This window comes from Benincasa hispida, chromosome 8 (genome assembly GCF_009727055.1).
Source record: "Benincasa hispida cultivar B227 chromosome 8, ASM972705v1, whole genome shotgun sequence".
Lineage (NCBI taxonomy): Eukaryota > Viridiplantae > Streptophyta > Magnoliopsida > Cucurbitales > Cucurbitaceae > Benincasa > Benincasa hispida.
The window spans coordinates 58431223-58452985 of NC_052356.1; the positions used below are offsets into that span (position 1 = coordinate 58431223).

General features: G+C 35.2%; 2 protein-coding genes and 1 non-coding gene across 6 annotated transcripts; 1 reads left to right on the forward strand and 2 right to left on the reverse strand.

The window, feature by feature from the left end:
* The first annotated feature begins 263 nt into the window (after positions 1-263).
* LOC120084277 lies at positions 264-370 on the forward strand. The gene has a single exon (XR_005483642.1). It is a non-coding gene; the product is annotated as a small nucleolar RNA R71 (small nucleolar RNA).
* An 8670-nt stretch (positions 371-9040) lies between these two features.
* LOC120083436 lies at positions 9041-10738 on the reverse strand. The gene is made up of 3 exons (XM_039039197.1): positions 10414-10738; positions 9650-9715; positions 9041-9565 (listed from the first exon to the last, which is right to left on the reverse strand). Exons 1-3 carry the CDS (start codon positions 10585-10587, stop codon positions 9119-9121), a joined length of 687 nt encoding a protein of 228 aa, XP_038895125.1. The 5' UTR covers positions 10588-10738; the 3' UTR covers positions 9041-9118.
* An 884-nt stretch (positions 10739-11622) lies between these two features.
* On the reverse strand, positions 11623-18770 carry LOC120082542 (putative hydrolase C777.06c). 4 transcript variants are annotated; one of them, XR_005483211.1, is made up of 11 exons: positions 18258-18769; positions 17677-17812; positions 16605-16732; positions 15679-15826; positions 15490-15595; positions 14347-14405; positions 13613-13648; positions 13431-13540; positions 13157-13218; positions 11956-12144; positions 11623-11856 (listed from the first exon to the last, which is right to left on the reverse strand). XR_005483211.1 is itself a non-coding variant. In XM_039037753.1 (10 exons), exons 1-9 carry the CDS (start codon positions 18449-18451, stop codon positions 13161-13163), a joined length of 975 nt encoding a protein of 324 aa, XP_038893681.1. In that variant the 5' UTR covers positions 18452-18770; the 3' UTR covers positions 11623-11856; positions 13157-13160. The 4 variants fall into 4 exon arrangements, 2 of the variants coding, with proteins under 2 accessions (XP_038893681.1, XP_038893680.1); XR_005483210.1 differs by having other exon boundaries at positions 11623-11859; XM_039037753.1 differs by lacking the exon at positions 11956-12144 and having other exon boundaries at positions 18258-18770.
* Positions 18771-21763: the final 2993 nt, after the last annotated feature.

Sequence of the window (21763 nt, forward strand, 5' to 3'; positions counted from 1 at the left end):
CCATTCCTTGAATCAAATTCATTATTACGGTCATTTGGTTTTGCAATGAGACAATAACACCGCTATTTGTGTCAGAATCCTTGAGTCTTAATCTCTGGTCCCTCTTCCTTCAGTCTTCATGATTCTTAGAGATATGGTCCAGGATATTCTTCACCTCAACATAAGTCTTGTCAAGCTGACCACCAACTGCTACCGCATTGGCAACGGTCTACAAAGCAAGATTCAAACCATGGTAGAAAATTTCCATTTGCAGGCAATCTGGTAGCCCATTATGTGGACAATCTCGGACTAACCTTTTAAACCTTGCCCAAGCATCATTGAGCGATTCGTCCATATCTTGTTCAAAATTAGTAATAAGGTTTCTTCGTCTTGCATTTTCGGTAGGTGGAAAATACTTCTTCATAAACTTCTCCACCACCTGCTTCCAAGAAATGATTTCTCCTGGTTCGAGCGAATAAGCCCATTTCCTAGCCTGATCACAGAGAGAAAGTGGGAACAATGTTAGTCGAACTTCTTCAGCGGAGATGTTCGGGAACACAAAAGTATTGCAGATTTCAATAAAACTTCAGAGATGGGCGTGCGAATCCTTGCCACGCCTTCCTCCGAATTGACCTGCAGCTTGGATCATCTACAGTACCACCGGTTTCATTTCAAATCTACTTCCATCTAAGGCAAGCCTCATAATTCTCGGAGAGAAATCATAAAGGTTTGGCAATGCATAGTCTCTAATGGGCCTATTGCGATCGTTTGTCAACATAATCGGATTTTCCATGACATTGTTGTTGTTTGGTGCTTCATTCCTAGGCTGCTCTGCCATCTCTTCTTTATCGAATTGTGGTTGCTGTTGGTGGTCACTTAGTCTCCTTCGAAATGTTCTCTCAATCTCCGGGTCGTAGTTCGCCAGAGATTGAGAGTTCTACAAAGAAATCACAAAAATTAATATTAACAACTATTTTGCCGAAGTCCCTGGCAACAGCGCCAAAAACTTGATGCTTGAATTTTATGAAGTAAAAATTATGGAAGATATATGTTAGTGGATTGCATTGTGCACTCAAGTTTCCCCAAAAGAGTCCAAGTGTAAATTCCTCTGAGTTTCCTAGTAAGTCCAAGATCGAACACAGGGACTTGTGAAAATAGTTGCATTGATAATGTTTATGAAAACTTTGTGGTAACCAAGTAAATAAATAAAGTGTGGGTGTGTTGTTGCGTTGATAAAAAAAAGTGTAAATAAAGGCGGTGGATTTGAGAAAGAGAGTTGCATTGATAGATGCAATGAGTATGCGATGAACAGGTTAAGAAGATCTTTAGCTAGCGTTACTTGGGAATGCATCAAACCTTGCGATCATATTACAACCATGCACAGCAAGTCATTTCCCAATGTAAATGCGATGCTCCTAAGTCTAAGACCCATATGTTGAATGCAAAATGCATGAAAGCAAGGTGACCGCATACAATCATATCTTATTGCTAAGATGCATGCGATGTGTTGATAGCAAATAGTGCTCATTCCTAAGCGTCTATCTCTCGTTTATGTGTTCTAATCTGATTCTTCCAAATCTAGATTCTGACCTGACCTTCCCAAGTCTAGATCCTGTCCTTAGACTACTCTCTCGAGTATCTCTAATAAACGAATGAAGCATACATAAACAAGATAATTACAAAGAATGAAGATTCCCTAGTTGTGCTAGTTAAATGCTTCTCAACCCATTCAACTGTTTTAGCTACTCATGCGTGAATTACAGAGAGTGAACAGATATAGAGAAAGACGTTCCATTCTTATAACTGAATTGAGTACAAAATGATAATGGAAATTAAAGGTAGAGAGCCTGGTAGCAATTCCTTGCTGACTGAGGCGTTTTACACTGAATCTCTATTCTGATCTACAAATATTCCTGCTTTTGCGGGCGTCGGCCCTTTCTCTGTCTTGAAGCTTCCGGTGCTTTCTCCAGCTTGTTGGAACGATCTATCGGCACACCTTCTTCCTCGCTTCCGCCTTAAAATAAAAGAAGACTATGGACAGAGACGCGAACTTGTAAAATGATGAAATAATCGACTGCTTAACCCCTTCTCTGAAGAATGCACTTGGTATTTATAGGGCATCAAAGGTAAAAGGTGGCTTTTCTCTCCTGGTTGTACAGATGGGACAGCTTTAATTCCTGACTGATGCGCCGGATAATTGTCATCGATAAAGTTGGATGTACTTTGTGACCATTATCGGCTGTCAACTTAATTTGGATACGACTACTATCAGCTTTCTGTCCCATCGATCTTAATTTTCCTTTCGTCCGGATGCGCCCACCGTGTTGCAGTGATTCTTCTTGGGTGAATGTTTGCGAGCACGATCAACACAAAGTCTTGCGGTGAAGTTGCGCTCGACCAATGTATTCCTATTATCGCATTTTTTGCATTGTGTTAACGCATTATTATGCACAAAAATATAAAGATCAAGTACTCTAATGCATTAGACACATGCGACCACAATATTATAGAATTTATGCTTAATAGACGCAATTTAACATATTTCATCAACGCAATCTGACATTGTTTAAGGATTCAGTACTATGATAACGTGCATTTCTGCCCATTATCAGTCATCGCATACATTTGTTGATGCATATTCATTCCAATGCATGACCATCGACGCATGACTAACAATGCATATCTTAAGAACATACATCGCATACCGCGTCCAAGGGATTTTAATTGTCGAGTAAAATTGACTTCTAATTTTCCATCATCAAGTTTTTGGCGTCGTTGCCGGGGACTTGGCAGCTAAATGTTTGTTATGTTTTGTGTCTCTGTGAGCAAACTTTTTATCTTGGGAGTATTGCAACTTGTGCGACCAGGTTGCAAACAATATTGAAGTGTAAGTGATGCACTGAAAGCCAATGTTGACCCCAAGGTAGAAGGGCAATCAGTCGCAAAAGAGCTAAAGGCAGTTCTAAGCTAATGGTGGCCAACATGCGCCCAACAATTGCCAGAAGTTCCAATGGTCTGGGCAACTTGACCCAAGCAGTTGAGAACCATCTCCTGCATAAAAGACTCCTTGCTATGATAACACTCTTATTTTTCCAGGGACGTCTTCTACTCTATCTTTACTTTGCTTTCTTAGTATAGGTTATTTTTATTTTCATTGTTATTTTGGATATATGGTTGCTTCCTTGGTTGTGGTACGTTTGCTCTTGTAGGTGCAACAATAAGTCTCCTCGGTTCGTAGTTCAAAGGAAGAATTCCTTTCACCCTTCAATGTATGGCTTCAATCGCGTGAATTCCAACGCATGATCGCATGCATTATTCCGCCTAAGGTCTTTTCCTGTTATCTTGTATGCCTTATCCTTTTGAAATTCTGTCTTTCCCGATTGCGTTGTTTTGCGATGTTTATATGATGGTACGTATAGTTCATCGCATCTTCTAACTAATCAATGCAAGGCATTCTTTACTTTTATTAGCTTCTTCAAATTTTGAAATTATTAAGTTTTATTTTGTGCAAACCTTTGTTCAAACATTTATTATTGCATTCTTGTAATTTTATTTTTAGCTTTGCGGTGAGAACGTTACCAACCTCTAAGTTTGGGGATGGTAGCGGTCTCGGAGAATTACATTCATTGCATTGCGATCATTTGAAAAAAAAAAAGTGAAGCAAGCTTTTGAGAATAATAACTCCACATCAATGCAATGAGGAAACCCATGTTGATAAGAGTTAAGTTGTGAAAGGCACTTACTCGAAGTTAGATGTCTGCATGACATACGTGAGGGCAAGCCAAAACGAAGGCAAGTCGCCAGGATCAGCGCATTAGCGCAACTCCTCTGTCCGGCGCAAGCCAAATCAAACGAGACAAGAGTTGAGTTGAATATGGAACGCATCCGAAGTTAGATGCCCGCATGACACACGTGGGGGTAAGCCAAAACGAAGGGCGTAACCAGGTTCAACGCCGCATTTGAATAAGCCATGGCAAATTTTTGAACTATTTTGAACGAACGCATTCTCAAAAGCTAAACACAAAATTGCAGTGAATGAATAAAAAGTTTTTGAGCAAAGGCTTGTCGGATCTAAACTTAGAAAAGATCTTTTTGAAGAAGCAGCCTAAGTGGAGGAGAACATTGCGGCGATGGTAAGAGGTGTGTGTAAATTATATTCTGAGAAGCTGATCATTGCAAAGGAAAGCATGAAGGTGAGTTAGAATTTCTTGAGTATAACGCATGCTTGAGGACAAGCATGATTTTAAGTTTGGGTGTATGATGACATGCCGAAATGCATGTCATCTTAGGTCTTTTACTTATAATTATGAAGGTTGTTAGGCAGAATATGCGTCAATCATGTTAGAAATTCACGAGAAAATGAGCTTGCGTCGATCAGCATGTTGAATCTTTGCTAACCTGTTATTTTGCATTATTAAGTGTTCAATGTTTTATTTTTGTAGCTAAAACAGGAAATGGACGCAAACGTGAAAACTAAACCACCACATAGATGACCCATGCAGAGAAACACTCCATCGCAAGGCCGAACGCATCGATCAACATATAGATGTTGCGGTAATCAACCATATGCGTCCATCGCATGGGAGTTGCGCTCGCCTAGCAATTGCGGTCATCGTATAGAGTCGTGGTATTAAGCGAATACGGTCATTAAATGATTGCAGCTATGCGACAACACATTCTAATGGGATCAACGCAAGGTTGGTGGAATGAATGCATCAACGCATCTACCTCGAGAAAAACCAAAAGATGATGCTGACATTTCACTTACCACACCGTTAGTGGCAGAGGTTCAGAAAGGACTAACGCGCCGAACGTCAGACTCAGAGCAGTCCAATTAATGCTATCGATGACCTAAACTCTATAAATAGAAGCCGATGAGCTAAAATTCAAGTTATTCAAGGTTTTCGTCTGAGGTTGGCCTAGGGCGGATCCTTGTGATCCAGACAAATGCATGAAAAGACGTTGAGAGTTCTTCACCTCCTTCATCCATTCCGAGTGACGACCGGAGCCTTCGACCAGAGCTAGATCTCCAGAGAGTCAGCTCCACCGCCCATCCATGGTACCACCGACAGCCTTGACGCACATCCGCTGGAAGCAAGTCTTTGCTTCCAACCAGTCATTTCATTTTCTTTCTTTTTTTATATTGTATTGTATGACATTTTGTGATTAAGGAATTAATACAATTTATTTTTCAATGCATTTCTCTGTTTCCTTCGACTCCATCTCCATCTCCATCTTCTTTGCTTAACATCTTTACTTTCATTGTAACACTTAGTGGGATTGCTTGGGTATTGCATACTTAGTCATGTGGATTAGGGATATGAAGCATGTAGCAACCCACCGAGAGGTGTGCATTGCATGAGTGTGTGAGTAACCTTATTTACTTAGTATGAAGCTGTGGCAACGCCTGTCTATAGACTAATGCATTGCTTGTCTATGAGTAAAGTCAGCAACAACCAACTGCCCGAGAGGGTAAATGGTTGGTCGCATTAAGCAATGTATGCATTGTTCACTAGAGATAGGAATAATCTTGCGTCAACCAAGTTCATGCGGTTACCTTATCCTATGAGCGCATCATTCATTTAGGCATACTCAGGAAAGTAGTCTAAAACCCAAATCTAAGACTCGAGAGAACGGATTGGAACGCATAGGCAAGAATGGGTATCTTAGAGATAAGCTCTGTTTGCTTCACACAGCATATGCACCCTATGGATTGGATTTGCATGCGTCCAGGAAGTAGGATAAGGGGTTATGCGGCAGCCATGCTTATGCGGCGAGAGCTAGTGAGCTGGTTATGGAGGTCTAGGCAGGCATAGGCTTCTCGGCAATATCGCAGATACACCGCATACGTCCTAGAGTTAGGATCACGTGTGTGTAGCATGATTGCATGGTTTGCGTTGACTAAGGTTGTCCTTGTGGTCATTCTTAAGGGTTGCAATGAAAACATCTCCGCATTTTATCTATTTTCCCATTCATTTATTTCATGACAAGTGTTGTCTACCTCTTATGTATATTCTCATTGCATTGTCTGTTAGATAGGAGTAGAAGTAGGAATAACTTAGCAACCCCTCCAACATTATTTTATTTAACCGCCGCATGCACATCACCGCATACATATAGCTACAAGTCCCTATGTTCGACCTCGGATTACCCAAGAAACTTGCGTTCATGTTATACTTGGCGTGAACGCAAGAAAACTTGTGACAGAACGCATGGTCATCGCATACATTTTTTGGCGCATATTCATTCCAACGCATGACCATCAACGCATGACTAACAACGTATATCTTAAGAACATGCATCGCATACTGCGTCCAAGGGATTTTAATTTTCGAGTAAAATTTACTTCTAATTTCCCGTCATCAATACCAAGTCCAAATATTACTGTATTTTTGTATTCCATCATATATGAGTAAATACAAAAAGTAAATTTACACACGAGAATACCTAATAATAGACACAAAATCCTAACCAACAACCCACCAAATACACTAAATAAAATTACATGAAATTACACAAATATATTAACATTGATAAATCTATTAAGTGTTATATCAATTTATTAGTGATAGTTATAAAAATGATAAAGCTTGTCAATGATCAATATCTATCACTAATAAACATAAAGATACTTTATCACTAATAGATGTAAATTTTATATATTAGTGATAGACATGTATCAATTGTTCATAAGTGATGTAATAACATATAAAATATTTACAAGTATAGAGCCTGTTTTAGAGGATGAAAGGTAAATCTGGGAATCTGGATTACGATGATGTTGGGATATACTAGTATGCAACAGAAGTAAACAGAATCAATAAGTACTCTAATTACATTTAATTTGAGTTCTAAAAGCATACTTTGATAGAAAATCAAAAGAGGGTTTCTTATGAACATACCTGTGATGAATTCTCCCAAATCCAAGCTACTCTTCACGTAATTTCATCTCCAATTTCCAACTCAGCTCAATGCCAGCAGCAACTTCATGAAGAACTGGGATTTGTGTGTAAATTTGGGAGAAACACCTCCTACTTCGTGTACATGTGGGAAAAACCCACTCAAACCAAGTTTTCATATGTTTGTATTTTCAATTTAAAATTTTAAATAATACCAAAATTAACTAAAATTTAATTTAATTAATTTATAATTAATTAAATCTAAAACATCAAAACTCAATTTCTTAAATTGAATTGAAATTGAAAATTAATTTGATTTTTTTATTAAATCAAATATTAAATTAATCACACGCCTAATTTTAATCATGAATCTTATTCAGGTAATTAATATTTAAATCATTATTTAAATATTATAAACTCTCCAATTTCATTTAATTTCAATAAATTAAACGTTAATTATATCAAATATAATTATACAAACCCTAATTCAAATCTGAACTTATTCAAATTCAAACCCTAATTTCAATTTGAACATTTTCAAGTTGAAGTTCAATTTGAACAACTCAAATTGATATCATTCCAAATTCACTCAATTTATAGATTCAATGTGTTCATGTTTTACGAGCTAGTAGAGAGACCTTATGGACCTACAGATCATGAGCTCCAACGATTTAAGATTAATTAGCTAAAACTCTTTAGACCAAATTAATCTAGCCAATTAATCAGTATTCGTTAACTATCAAGTCACACCACTATAGCTCAGTAGTTACACTCTCTTCACTGTAGATATATTTATGTCCACTTGATTTAACCATAATCAGTAAGTCGATCCTTCACAGGTTATTCGTAATAACGGCTGGGTTAATATGTTGTTTTACCCTCGATATTACATCTTGCTCCTTAATTTCTAATGATCCTCTAATGAACAATTGGTTTGTGATCCAATCACTAAATCGGATCCGTCTCGAGCCAATAAGAGGGTAGGGCCCCCTGTTCAAGACCTGGATATAGTACTTAAGAGAACAACCTTTCTTCTATTCCTAAATCGGGTAGGCGTTAATTCCTTATTGCAACATATATCCCCAGCTATCTACCCGGTCTTACCCCTAAAATGGGAAGCTTATTAAGCTGACGCTATTGAGCCAACCCTCACCTATGCAAATCTAAGGATAATCCCGAATAAACATGAGTTCATAGTTAGCTTAGGATTAAGATCAAGTTACCTAAGTCATCTAAGCGAAATAGTCAGTCTTAAATAGTAAACAACGTTATAAAGTAAGAGTGACTTATTTCTTGGTCTGATCTTACCAAACTCATTGCATAGGACGCTCTCAATTCTCATATCAATACATGAACGAATCAGGATCACTTCGTTTGTAGCATCTTTACAACAACTTGTAACAACTGTAATGTGGGTCGCATCCGACAGTGTTACCAGAATAAGGCACCCAAACTTATTTGTATACTATAGATTATTTTGACTAGTTACTCGAACTTGATCCACTTTTATGTCTCCACATAAAGTTCAAGTATTCATATAATAGTCATGGATCTCAGTTTATTGGATTTAGACTGTATAAGAGCAATTTGTAGATTTCAATAACAACTTTATTAAAGTAATGTCGAATAACATCTTTATTGATAATAGAATAGTTTTAACTTTACAAACGGAAAGTTTTAGGATATACAACCCAACAATACTTGATGTCCTAGTTTATTGTATTTATACCTTTTATTCTCTCATTGTACTCAACAAATGAAATGTTAAAACCGGTGTTGGAATAGGATCTTGAAGCATGAAAACAGTAAAAGAGAGGATTGGACTAAAAACGATGGGAAGAGAATGCAACAGGGATAACAAAGTGGGCCCAACATACTCAATCTAACTTGGATTACAATCGATTACATTTTAGTCTACCAAATAAGTGGATAGTGTTTGATTTCACTCAGAGATTTTTTAAGAAGCCTTTATATTCTTTTTTCTTCACAAAGAAATTTTTTTTAAAAAAAAAAAAAAAAAAAAATCTAAGTTGCGTCATGTCATAAGAGAAAAGATATGTCATTTTTGAAGCAGCTTGAAAAAGAAGATGGCATGCCATTGAACCATAGATCCTAACTATAGCTACCTATAGCCAAGAAGGAAAAAAAGAGAGATCACAACAAAAACAATCTACTTTGGAGTATCTTTTCTTTATTTCACATCACAAGATTTGTACTTTTCCCCCTCTGCCTTCTTTTCTTTATTTCACATCCAAATCCTTAAAATTAGGCACATTTTCATCACTTACATTCACCACTTGATATATATCATATTTAATACAAAGAGAGAAACGATCAAGATAAGGTAACATTGAATTCAAATGATCCGAATTCAAGATCCATGAGTAACAATAAAAAGGAGAATTCCAAACATAGAGTGAAACAACTGTTGCCCCATTTTGAGATTTTAAGCAAATTCCAGAGCTTACTCCCTCAATCTTTCGAAATCGAGATTTGAATATTGCCAAGCAAGCGTAAGACAAATCGTTTATATCACCACATTTTGCAGCTATTGAAATCATTGATATGATGCTTTTACTTGTAAATTTTATAACATTAGAACCATCCATGGACTCTCCGCCATAAGCTTCGAAGAAACTAAGATCGATTAAGGTTGCCATATTTGATGTTTTTCTCAAGATTTGAAGCTGGAAGATTGTCAAAATTAATGTATATTAACAAATGTAAATGAATGATTAGAAATGGTGATCAATATTAAGTTGTAAACTTACAAGTGTTTCAGATAATAATTGTGTGTTTTGAATTGATCTCTTTGCCCAAATTCCACACCATATGATCTGAAATGGGTTAAGCCTTAGTTAGTGGAGATCTCAAAGAAATTCATAACCGATTAGTGGGGATAAGAAAAACCATGATAATTATTATGAGTAGATTTGATTTAGAGATCAATTAGACTCTATGCGATTTTACAAATTATCTAATCAAGAAACAAACAAAACTTGAGTAAGAAAATTACACTTCAAGACCCAATTGAGCATGAGAAGAGGGAAAGATCCAAACTGATTGGTTGAGACCGAACCTCCCTATTTGATGAATAGGAATGCAACCCATTTGGGCCTAGGGAAGATGAGAGCTTGGGTCAAAATCCCAAAATAACCTCCTCAGCCTCGACCCTAGCTGAGGCCCAGCCTACCCATTTAACGAACAAAGACCCATTTGACTAGATAATCAATAATCTGAATCTAAAACATTGATCTTGATGCTCTAGGTCAAACTGTTCCTATAAATACATCATAATTGATTACAGAAGAAGTATGTATATTCTCATCTCTAAATTTTGCTACAGTTGAAAACCTTGTACTGATTTAGGCATTGAAGGTGACAAGTACTACACGGGTATCTAGATTCGTAGATAGATAGCTCATTTTAAACTTAATTAATGTTATAGTGATGATAAAAATCTAAGTTAGAAAAAGAAAAAGTAAGATGTTGTGTGTTGTATGAATGTATGATAAGAGAAAGGAGAAGTATTTACCATATTTCCATGGATACTCTTCAGAACAGAACTCTGAATACAACCAAGATTATTGGTGGAGAAGGAGAATTGTTTGAGAGCTTCAACAAAATCATCTATAACCAATACCATTGGCTTGAATACAACAAAGCTTATATAAGCTTCTTTATCATTAAAACCCACACACCACTCCATCTCTCTCTTTCTCTGTTTTCCTAAATTTTGCTGTTTTCTTATCTTCAAAGTTTCAGCTTTTGAGGAGAAATTCAATTGAATAAAGTTGAAGGAAAGCACTAAGAAAATGGGTTTTAACAAAGTTTAGTTTTTTAGGTAATTGAGGACTTCCTACTTGCTTGGTCTTCTTCCTTTTGTCTTAGTCAGCTTCTGGAAGAAATGTCAAAAATATATATATTATAAAATTTTAGAACTTTTTTTTTAAAAAAAGAAAAATATATATAGTAAAGGCTTGGAATTTTTATCTATTTTATGGAAAATGAATGTTTGAAATTCAACATTTGGGCTTGAAATGCTGATGTAAGTTGCCTTTTTGTACGACTTAAAATTTCAGTCAAATTAAATTATTGTTCTTTTCACATTGGCACGAATTATGATTGAATTTGTATATCAATTGAATATGGACGTGAACGTATTTATCAGTTGTCTATTTTTAAAATGAATTTCCCAACATTTTAAAACTGAACCCATCCATTCAAATTGGAAAACGTATTTCTGCATCTTTCAGTTACCACTATTTTGAATATGCCTACTTCATTAACATTATAGAATAATTGGGAGTGCCTTCACTAAGTCAAACTTGCGAGATTTATTTGATAAAACCACTACAATTTAACAAACAGTTTTGCACCGTTTGGTTTATGAGAGAAACTGCAAGTCTCCTGAACATATATCTAAGGATTTAGATATTAGGAAATATAGACTCATCCAAACATTAATATGAAGCAACTACCTTGTGATACTTATCAATGAGGCTCTGTCGATTAGTATTACGCAGAAGAAATTAGTTAATAGACACTAATATAATTAGATCTACTCTTCATAGACAAACTTGAGATTTGTAATTCCATATAAGATCGGTTTAGGAACATGAGATCCTTTTGTATTAGATCGGAAGTACTATTGCACAAATGTACTTCTAAGTGACCTCATTCAATAATGGTTGTTCCAGAGTTGGGCCTCAGTCCCAAAGAAATTTAGAGAACTTTTAGAAAAAGTAACAAATTTCTCACAGCTAAGTGGATTGAGTAATATAGGTCTTGTTTCATGTCTTTTTGCATTCAAAACTCAAGGATCCCAAATTCTTAAACAAAGAACAAGCAAAGCATGGAAGAAACTGCGTTCAACCAGATATACATCGCCACTAAAATTTGTACAGGTTTTGAAGTATTCATTGAACGTTTACAATTCTAATTCCACAACGAACTGCTCGCTTTCTGCCTCACCTAACTTCTACAAAAAGGAAAAAGGCATAAAAATCATCTGATGCTGAATTGCTGATAATGCACAAAATAATACGACCGGTGAGGTATTGAAAAAAATAGTAACCTTCTTAATCGCCTTGCCATTCTGATCCCATCACTCTCAATAATAAAGTGTGTAAAAGTTTCTTTACCCCTATAGCTATAGCCGTCAAATTTGCGGTTAAGTTTCAGAAAGAATGTATTGTATCCTCCCAAAACACATGGGATGTAATCTTTTATATCAATCAGGTATTGACTCATGATTTGTATAGACCTGCCACAGAATATTCAAGTGTTTATAACATTGAAAGCCAAGGCACTTCAACCATGGGTGCTTTCGACTGCTCGGGATCAATTTAGAACAATTATGGAGTGTTTATTGTGTATAAAGACTCATCTTAACAGTTGACATGCAACACAACATTATTTATGTTTCAAACCACGATGTTAGAATATCGTATACAATAAATAACTAGTAATTTTTCTAGCACCTCTTCTTTACTCCATTTTGCGCCATTTCTGGTGGATGTTTGATTTCATAGGAGATGTTCTGAATAACCTTATTGATAATATCATTCAAATTCTGAGGGGTATTTTAGTTTGAAAATGTTAAAATAGTTCGGTTTAATGTTGGCAATGGCTGCAACGATTTTGGGAGTTGTGTCATGGAGGGATGACAGTATTTTCTGAAGGAAAGAGTGATGGCATAAATTAAAATCTTAGATCCTGTTTGGTATCCATTTGGTTTTTAGTTTTTAGTTTTTTAAAATTAAACTTATAAACACTTCTTCCACCTCTAAATTTCTTGCTTTGGTATCTACTTTTTACTAATGTTTTTAAAAACCAATCCAAGTTTTGAAAACTAAAAATAATAGCTTTTACAAACTTGTTATTGTTTTTGGAATTTGGTTAGAAATTGGATTCTTTTACTTAAGAAAGACACAAACTATTATTAACGATTAAGATGAAATAGACTTAATTTTAAAAAACTAAATTACCAACGGGCTTCAGAGTTTCTTTCTTCTTCCGAACTCCTAGATGAGTCTCTCCCCTGGTTTAAACCTCGTTACCTTAGTGACTATTGTCCCCCTTTTTTCAAATGACATCTGGAGCGCATTAATTATTTATGTGCCTACGCATGCCGTTTTCTGTTTTATTTTTCCTTTTTAAATTTGTCATCTTTCTTCTTTTATTATATATATGTGTATATATATTTGGGGGTCGTTAAGAGACACGGTAATAAGCATTTTTAAGGAGACTTAGGAGTTTCAAGGGGAATACATTACCTGTTTAGAGGCCTACAGGAATTCTTAAACCGTCGTGTGCAAGCTGCACTGGAATTCCTTCCCTGAATAAAATTAAAAAATAATAATAATAATTGGCGTCTTAAATTAGTAAGCAATGTTAATACCTCTATGATTTTAATTTATGACTTCAAGTACATTTTTTTTCTGTATTTAACATAACTAGTATAAAAGCTGTATCTCACATTCTCACTAATACCTCCATGTTTGTGAATTGCAATCAAGTATGACAAAGACCAAGAGTTAGTTCTGTTACCTTTTGGACCAGTCAAGCAGGAAGTCGTTGTCCTTATGGTGATCAAATTCATGCGTCATTCCAATTAACATGGCTCGTTTTGGATTTAGCCTCCTCACAGCATCCAGGGTCTGCAAAAGCTCTCGTCAGTGTATCAAGCGTGCAAGAAATAACAACAAATTTCACAATAATTAATGACAAACCTGTGGGAAGCAAAAGTGAGTGTTGTGGGATCCATTCTGCAATCAATAAAAACCCACAAAGTAATGTATAGCATTTCTTTGGCAAAGTTAGTGTCTCATATAGCATTTAAATGAAAATATTATCGAGTCGCAAATTACTTACAGGTGAAACAAATAATAATTATTATTATTATTATTATTATGAGCATATTCAAAAAAGAATTCCAGTTGCAGAAGAATTGTATTTTTGGATGTGCAAAGATTGTTTAAAAATAATAATATTATATAAAGTCTTAAAGTGAATTTTAACTATCATCTTTTTAAATATATACACTTGCCAAGAGAACCCCAGCCTCCAGCTTGCTACTCCGGTTTCAAAATTCCTTGTTATTACAGCATAAACACCAAATTATCCTGAATTCTAGGCTTCATGGGAAATGCCCTAGATCTAGGATTCAGATTAAGATTTGAAATATGAATTTGATACATAATAACCTTGGCATTCCTTTGCATCACTTGCGACTTGAACCTAACACATGACAGCCCTAGCCTTGATATTTCATCTATTCCTGTCTCAAGTCCAGCAGGTGGGGCATGGCCACCCGAGTCATACAGGATGTAGGAGAATGCTAGGACTAGGATAGTGAAGTGTCATATCTAGATTCTACATCCTAGTCTAAATCCTGAACTTAAGCCAGTACACTTGAAATGTACATAGTAAAATCAAGAGTAAAGAGTTTATTCAGTTTACTGACCTTATACAATGTGTCCAAGATAAGAAGATCCAATTGTCCAGCTCCATTTTTTGAAATAACTACGAACCCAATACAAAAAATCAAATAGAAGAATAGAAGTTTAATGATAGCTGCCATACAAGTTTTTTGCTTTTTAAAAAAGTGGGAAACAAAACAACATGAATAAAATGAATGACATAAATAGAGGCTCGAGGAGTTTTAAAAAAAAGGCTATCCAAAATTGAAAAAATAATTACAAAAAAGAAAAAAGAAAAGAAAAGAAAAGAAAAGAAAAAGAAACCCCTCCATTCGTTAGAAAACCTCCTATTCATTGCAATTCAAACTTCCCCACAAATTAAAAGAACTTTCTTTTATCATTGGAAGTTATGACCACCAAAAACAGTTTCTTCGCTTCCACCTGAAGAACAATAAGATCTTTTTATTAAAACAACAAGAAGATTCTTGGTTTTAGGCAGTTATGCATTAGGCCCCTAATACAAGTTTTTTCAAGTCTTTGTACCGATGTTTTGAATATTTTAGTCCAAGAGGTATGTCTTATTATAATTATCACACGTTGTGTCGTGTGTTGTCCTTGCCCATGCAAGTAACAAATAGTCTCTAGTTCATTCTTTATACCCATAGTAAAAAACCCAAAACATTTTCATCAAATTTAGGTTTGGTCTTAATCTAGTTTTATGCAAAAACTTAGAAGACTCTGAACCAGAATAGAATGATTGAACATTCACAAAGGTGCAACATAGAGCTAAATATATATTAAAAAAAAAAATCTGATAAAAATGCAAAACAGGTAAAGCATAAGGGTAGCTTGTGTATTTTATCTTGAAATCTCTAACATAATAGGAAATCTTCTCATATTAAATGTTCTAGAACTCTTAACGTAATCTTAATTACCAATATCATTCTGGTGTCACTAAATACATCCATTCAGCACTTCGATAGCAACAAACTCATGAAATAAAATATTGAACACACAAACTCTAGGTTAAATCCAAGAATCGAGATATCCAAAGAATCAATTCTTAGGGTTTGTGAAGATTAGATGCCTCATATTAAATGACTCCTCTAGAAGCTTTCAATGAGAAACTTTTACAAAAGAAGTAAAGAATGAATGTGTATAGAAAACAAAGGTGACAAGACCCATACCATGTTCCGTATTTGCAGGAATTCGTGAAACGTCAGAAATATAAGCTACTCTATATTTTTCACCAAATAGAAACCCCAGACATATATAATCTTCTCCATGCATAACCTACATATAGAAAATTACAAGTTAAATGTAAAAAGAGATGGGATGAACAAGAGACTTGTGCCAATTAAGTATGTAAAACTGACAGGCAAAGGAGTAAATTGTAAGCCTGATGCAACAAAAGGTTTCTCATGATGATCCTCAATTATCTTCCAGTCAAGCTGTGCCACACGTCTTACTTCTTGGCCTTCTTTAAGCTTTTTCTGGACTAGGTAAGGAAACTTCACTGAAATGCTGATTCAAGCAAAACCAATTTTCAAAAAATTACAAATTAGATAGCAACTCAGGTACATGTAATATTGGAAATTGAGAGAAGCTTTGGCATAGGCATTCCGATCCAGTATGTTCTCACAAACTAGTCCCTTAATCATGTATTAAAAAAACAAGCACTCGCAGTCATTCGCTTCCCACATATGGCTAAGATGTTCAAACGAGCAGAACAACAATACTCAATTTCCTTCTACATTTCAGATGTCTCTATACTTAGAAACCCGGAAGTCAAATATATATAGACCACTATAATCCACACAGGTTAATATTTATATATCTTTCAGTTTTCATGTATCCATATGTAATCATTTTCTATGCCTTCAGAGCAATGTTGAGCCATTTTTCTTTAAAAAGTTCAAATAGCAGGCATGACAATGGAACCAAGTTAAGTTCACACTGCCTAAAAGAGTTAAATGCATTACATGGAAAATCAAAGAATGAAGCATCAAGAAGTCTATACTCAAGTGTCAGAAGGGTTTATGGTCTAAAAAATAAAGGTCTATAGATAGATGGATGGAAGAGCAAGGTTGTACCGGCTAGTTAAGTAATAGATTACATGAAACAGTGATTACAGAGAATCTCCAGGAGTTGAAACATCAAGCAAGACTAAACCAGGCATCGGAGGGTAACACACATGTTGATGGTCCAAAATGAAGGCACAGAAAATCCTTGGGTGTAGTAATCAAGGTATGTACTATCTTGTAAGAGAAAATTAAAACAATACAAGGACAGTTAGAATAACCTTTCCATTGAATGCTGACTGAGGTAAATTGGTGTGGGATCAATATCATTTACAGGGCTAAAAGGTTGCACTGCACGTATATCATCCAGCCCAAGAATCGCATCAGCATGTTCATGAGTCAAAATAATCTGCAGAAATATAATCTTATTTCAAGTACCCCATCTCCAACTAAAGTAATATTTCTGAATTTTAAAAATAAAAAATTTTGTTTCATAGCACACAATCAAGTAAATAAAGATTAAAAAAAAAATAAGGGGACACAAAGATAAACAAATTACTTCTTTCAGTGAGTTGCCACTCATATCCTTGTAATGCATTACCATACAAGACAAGTAATTGATAATCATAGAAAAAGTTTGCTGTTTTGAATTGATCATCTACAAACCAAAAACACTACTCGAATTCTGGATTCTCACTGCTGAATGCATATAGGACATAAAGTGATGCAAGCACGCAGCACCTCTACATAATCTTGCAGTTAAATTAATTTCAGACATGGCTTTGGAAAATTTTATAATATCAAATTAAATTGGTGACATAAGGGTATAGAGTGTATTAGAGAAAGTTGCTTGTCTTATAGAGTATGAAGGCCTCAAGTCCCACTCACAGAGAAATCAAGCGCTTTATAAAAGTTGCAGAGCGCTCTCTTGAAAGAAATTCCCTTGGGCATAAAACAGTAACAAATAGCCTGTGGGATTCTTGTATTCATATGGTGCCAAGTAAAATCATAGCTTAATGGGATCATTAGTAGGTGTCCACGTTATGCATAATAATAATAATTGGAAAAGAAAAATATAGACAAACATCAAACTAGACCGGTTCATACATATATCGATGATATAACCACCTAACCAACATTTGATCTTGAGAAATTTGAATGACATTCATATCTTAGGTTGGTAGACACTATAGCATAAATCCACAAATTCAAAGACATCTATAGTAATGTTCAATTCTTACATTTAGCCATGAGAATTCCTAAAATGAGTCATTACCAAATCTCAGGAAAATTATTCCACGCTATCATAGTAGATTTTAAACGAATAAGAACATATGCACAAAGACAACTTACTGAATCCACTCTAGGAATCCTATGGTAGGTAAACCATCGTAGTACTTGCTCCCTAAATGTTTTCCCTACATCAATTAAAATATAACGATGGCTGCCATCCGGTTGGCAATAGTCAATGAGAAGAGACGTATTGCACCTGCAAATCAATAAACCATAAATCAAACAAAGAATTAAAATCACATGCTTTCCCCAGGGTGCTATAGATCTGTTCATTTACTGACGTTAGGAAGAAAGGAAATTGAGACAGAAAGAGAAAGTGGAAACAGGAAAGAAACAAATTCCTAAATCATTACATTCAAAACATCAATTCAACCTAACTTCATCGCAACACCAGAGTCAAGAATATACCAATACGCTTTCCATAAGCCTGAAAATATTAGCTCCAGATCTAAAATCGTGATAATTATGAACCAATCCACAAATAACATGCCATGACCAAACTCCATTCCTCGAATCCCATAATCAAAAGCAACCAAGCAAAGGACGGAAACAAAATTCTAGACGAAAAGAAGGAATGCACGATCTAGACACAGAAGTAGGTTTGAATTGCACTTAAACATGGCAAAACCCAGGGAAATCACCTGTAATTAGGGTTTTTCTCAGGTGGAATGGAGAGGGCCTGGGAACAGATGCGGCAAGGGGGATCAGAGGACTGGATCAAGCACATTGCATTGGGGACGGCGCTGGAACAGCCAGTTCCTAAGAAGATCAGAGCCGATTGATTATGAGTAACAGTGAGAAAAGCCCCATTCTGAGAAACATCGAGGTCCGCCATTTTTGCCGGTGAATCTCAGTTGTTAGCGTTTGTTGGGAGAAAACGGGGGCCGGAGAAATGAAGAATGTAATAGCGTGATGGCTCCTGAGACAACGGAGAAATGGATTTTATAGGGGCCGTCGTATTGGCACGCGAAAAATGCATAACGGTCTTGGCAGTTGGCGGTTCACACTGGCTTTAACGGTATCAATGTCATTTGTGTGCATTCGCCACGCCTTATAAAAATCGCTGCAAAATTAGTGAATCCAATATAATCTTCATGATGTAGGATTAGTTGCTAGTGTCTTCACCATTGAAATACTTTTGTGTCGGCTAGGTAACGCCCTCCTTTTTTTTCTTTTTCTTTCTTTCTTTTATGTTTCTTTGATGCACAAATCTCGTTAGGTTGGTTTCTTATTTGGTCGTCTTGTAGTCGAGCTTACTTGGACAAGATGTACTATTCTAATCCCTAAGTTAACCAAGTCAAGTATTTAATAGGACTAAAGCACTAACCACTTGCTTACCTTCCTGAGTGTCAGAACTTAACTATTCGTATAGCTCTTTAGTTGTCATTCACTTGAGATTTGTGTCTAGATGACAATATTAGAGGTGGACATGTCAAGGTAGTCAGACGACGAAAACAGTTAGCTTTACTTATTATCCCTTTCGTGTGATAAGTTTCGAACTTTTAGGCTTGGGCCTTTATTGGAGGTATTAATGTTTCGATATTTTATTGATGAATTTGATAATGAACAGCATATGCAATACCTAGGCAGGTCAGTGAGATAAATAAGACTGTCAACTAATTACTGATATAGAGTGACATTTTCGAGAGAAACACCATCGAACGAAGTCCAGTGAACATTTGAATCTAGTGTTGTTGATGACGTAGCAGAGTCAATAATACCAAATGGGGCCAAAAGATCTCAATATGTTTTACTTGAGACAAGTAGTACCCCACCAGAGCAAGATGTCACCTCAAGGCCAAGGAAGTAACTAAGTGCTCCTAAATCTTTCATCTCAAAGTGTTTTTCCAGATAGTTTTGGAAATCAAATATAGATTGAGAATCATCACTTGTAATTCTCATATCATCAACATAAAGGAGGAAAAGAACAATACTCTAAGGAATCTGACGTTTGAAAAAAGTTGTATGGTGGGGACTGGAAGTAAACCCAAGCTGAGTGATAGTGGAATTGAATGTGCAAACCAGACTCGTGGAGCTTATTTCAGATCATATAAGGCTTGACGAATAAGGCAGACTTTCTGGGATGGAGGAAAAGTTCTAAGAGGAGGTTTCATATACACCTCAAATAAAGTGTCATTGAGAAATGTATTTTTAATATCTATTTGCAGAAGAAGCCACTGTTTTGGCAGCTGCAACAACTAAGAGATTACAACTAGATGTCATTCGAGCTACACGAGCAAATCACTACAAGAAATAATGAATACAATAGCTAAGAAAAAGGCTATAAAAGACCTTTCATAGTCTTTTTTGAAGATCCTGACAGCCCATGTTATTAAAAGTTTGGGACTTTTTATAGCCTTTTTGTAGAGCTATAATGGATGCTATAATCGAGTATAGAGATATAGCATGTATACATGACTACGAAAATATTCAATAGCATTAGTCATTAAAGCTATATTTAGGATATAATAGCTTGCTCCCAATGCTATCTTCATTATATAATAGCCTTTTCTTAATGCTTTATTTGACATATGATAACCTTTTTTTAAGGCTATTATATCATATATATAGCTTTAATCTTATATTATAACAAACAACATTGAAATTATGTCCATTTACATTACAAACACTTGTTTTAAGTTAAATAGACATGAAATAATTCATAATGTATATATTAAATACAATGACTTCCTTTCATTATTGAAATTTAGTAATCAATTTACAATAGAAACTAAAGAAATTATCCAATAATACAAAAAATACATCAAATGTAATTTTCAACCATACAAGGTTCACAAAATACAAAATTCATCAAGTTTTGAGGAATATAGCATCATGGAATTGAGCTTCCATCTTTGATCTTCATCTACCTACATAAAAATTGAATTAGCATCAGATTGGTTCCCAAAACTACAATTGAATGTCAAAACTATATAAAAAGTACATAATTGTCATTTTGACTCTCAAAACAACCTAAAAATATGTGGTTCATTAATAATCGACAAAGTTACGTAAACACAATTATTAAACTTTTAATTACCTCTAAATTCATGAGTCTGTCATTCATTTTAGCTATTCTCAATGTAATGAATATATATAAGTATTGGTCAGGAAGGATAAGTTGACATTAAACTTCATACATCATTGAAATAATAAATACCAATAATTAGGTAATAATAATACAAGCAACGGTCATGAACTCTAAACATATAAAAATAGTAGTAAAATAGAAACAAAGACACAATGAATAAATATGTTAAAAACAAATTCAGAACAATAAGTAAAATATGGTGATGTTTTACAATTCTAATAATAGATTGAAATCAACAATAAAGTAAAGTGTAACTTGTTTACCCATTAAGAAAAAAAGCAAAAAATAAGCATGACAAACATGCTAAAATAATACTTTCCTACCCGCAGTTCATTGACAAAAATATTCCAATTTTGTCTATAGTCAAGGTAAAAATAGAGTAATAAACAATTGAAGGCAAGAAGAGAAATAGTATAGACAGGAAAAAAAAAAAGGCAAACTGTTATCAAAAGAATAACAAAGCGATGATTCAAAATGTTCTAAAAAATGTTTTAAACTAAAATTTGAGCATTTGTACATTATTACCTACTTTAAAAGTCTCTTTTGTTCAAATCGGACGAGCATCGAGTGGGTTTTTTTTTTGCTGCATATGTGGGCAAGCATTGAGTTCTTCATAGTGGGGGACCTCTGGGCCAAATCGAGGATCGGATCAAGACTTGGATTGAGTTCTTCACGGTGGGGACGAATTTTTCATAGTTGGGCTCGAGGATCGAGTTTTGGTCCAGATCGAGGATCGAGTTCTGGACCGGATTAAGTTCTTCATAGTGGGGGCGAGTTCTTCACAATCAGGATCGAGGATCGAGTTTTGGACTAGATTGAGGATCGAGTTCTAGCATAAAATTTTATGGTATGCAGAGCTCATTCTCTCCATCATTGTAGTTCACTTTATAGCTCATCCCACCCTTGAGCTTCAATCTCGATAAAAATTTATTAAAATGAAGACATTCTATTGCAACCCTCAAAACATTCTATCACAAGAACCCAAAACTCTTGTTATGTTTAACACCATCAAAAGAAAGAAATGAACTAGGAGAAGTGGAAGAAATTTTCCTCTTA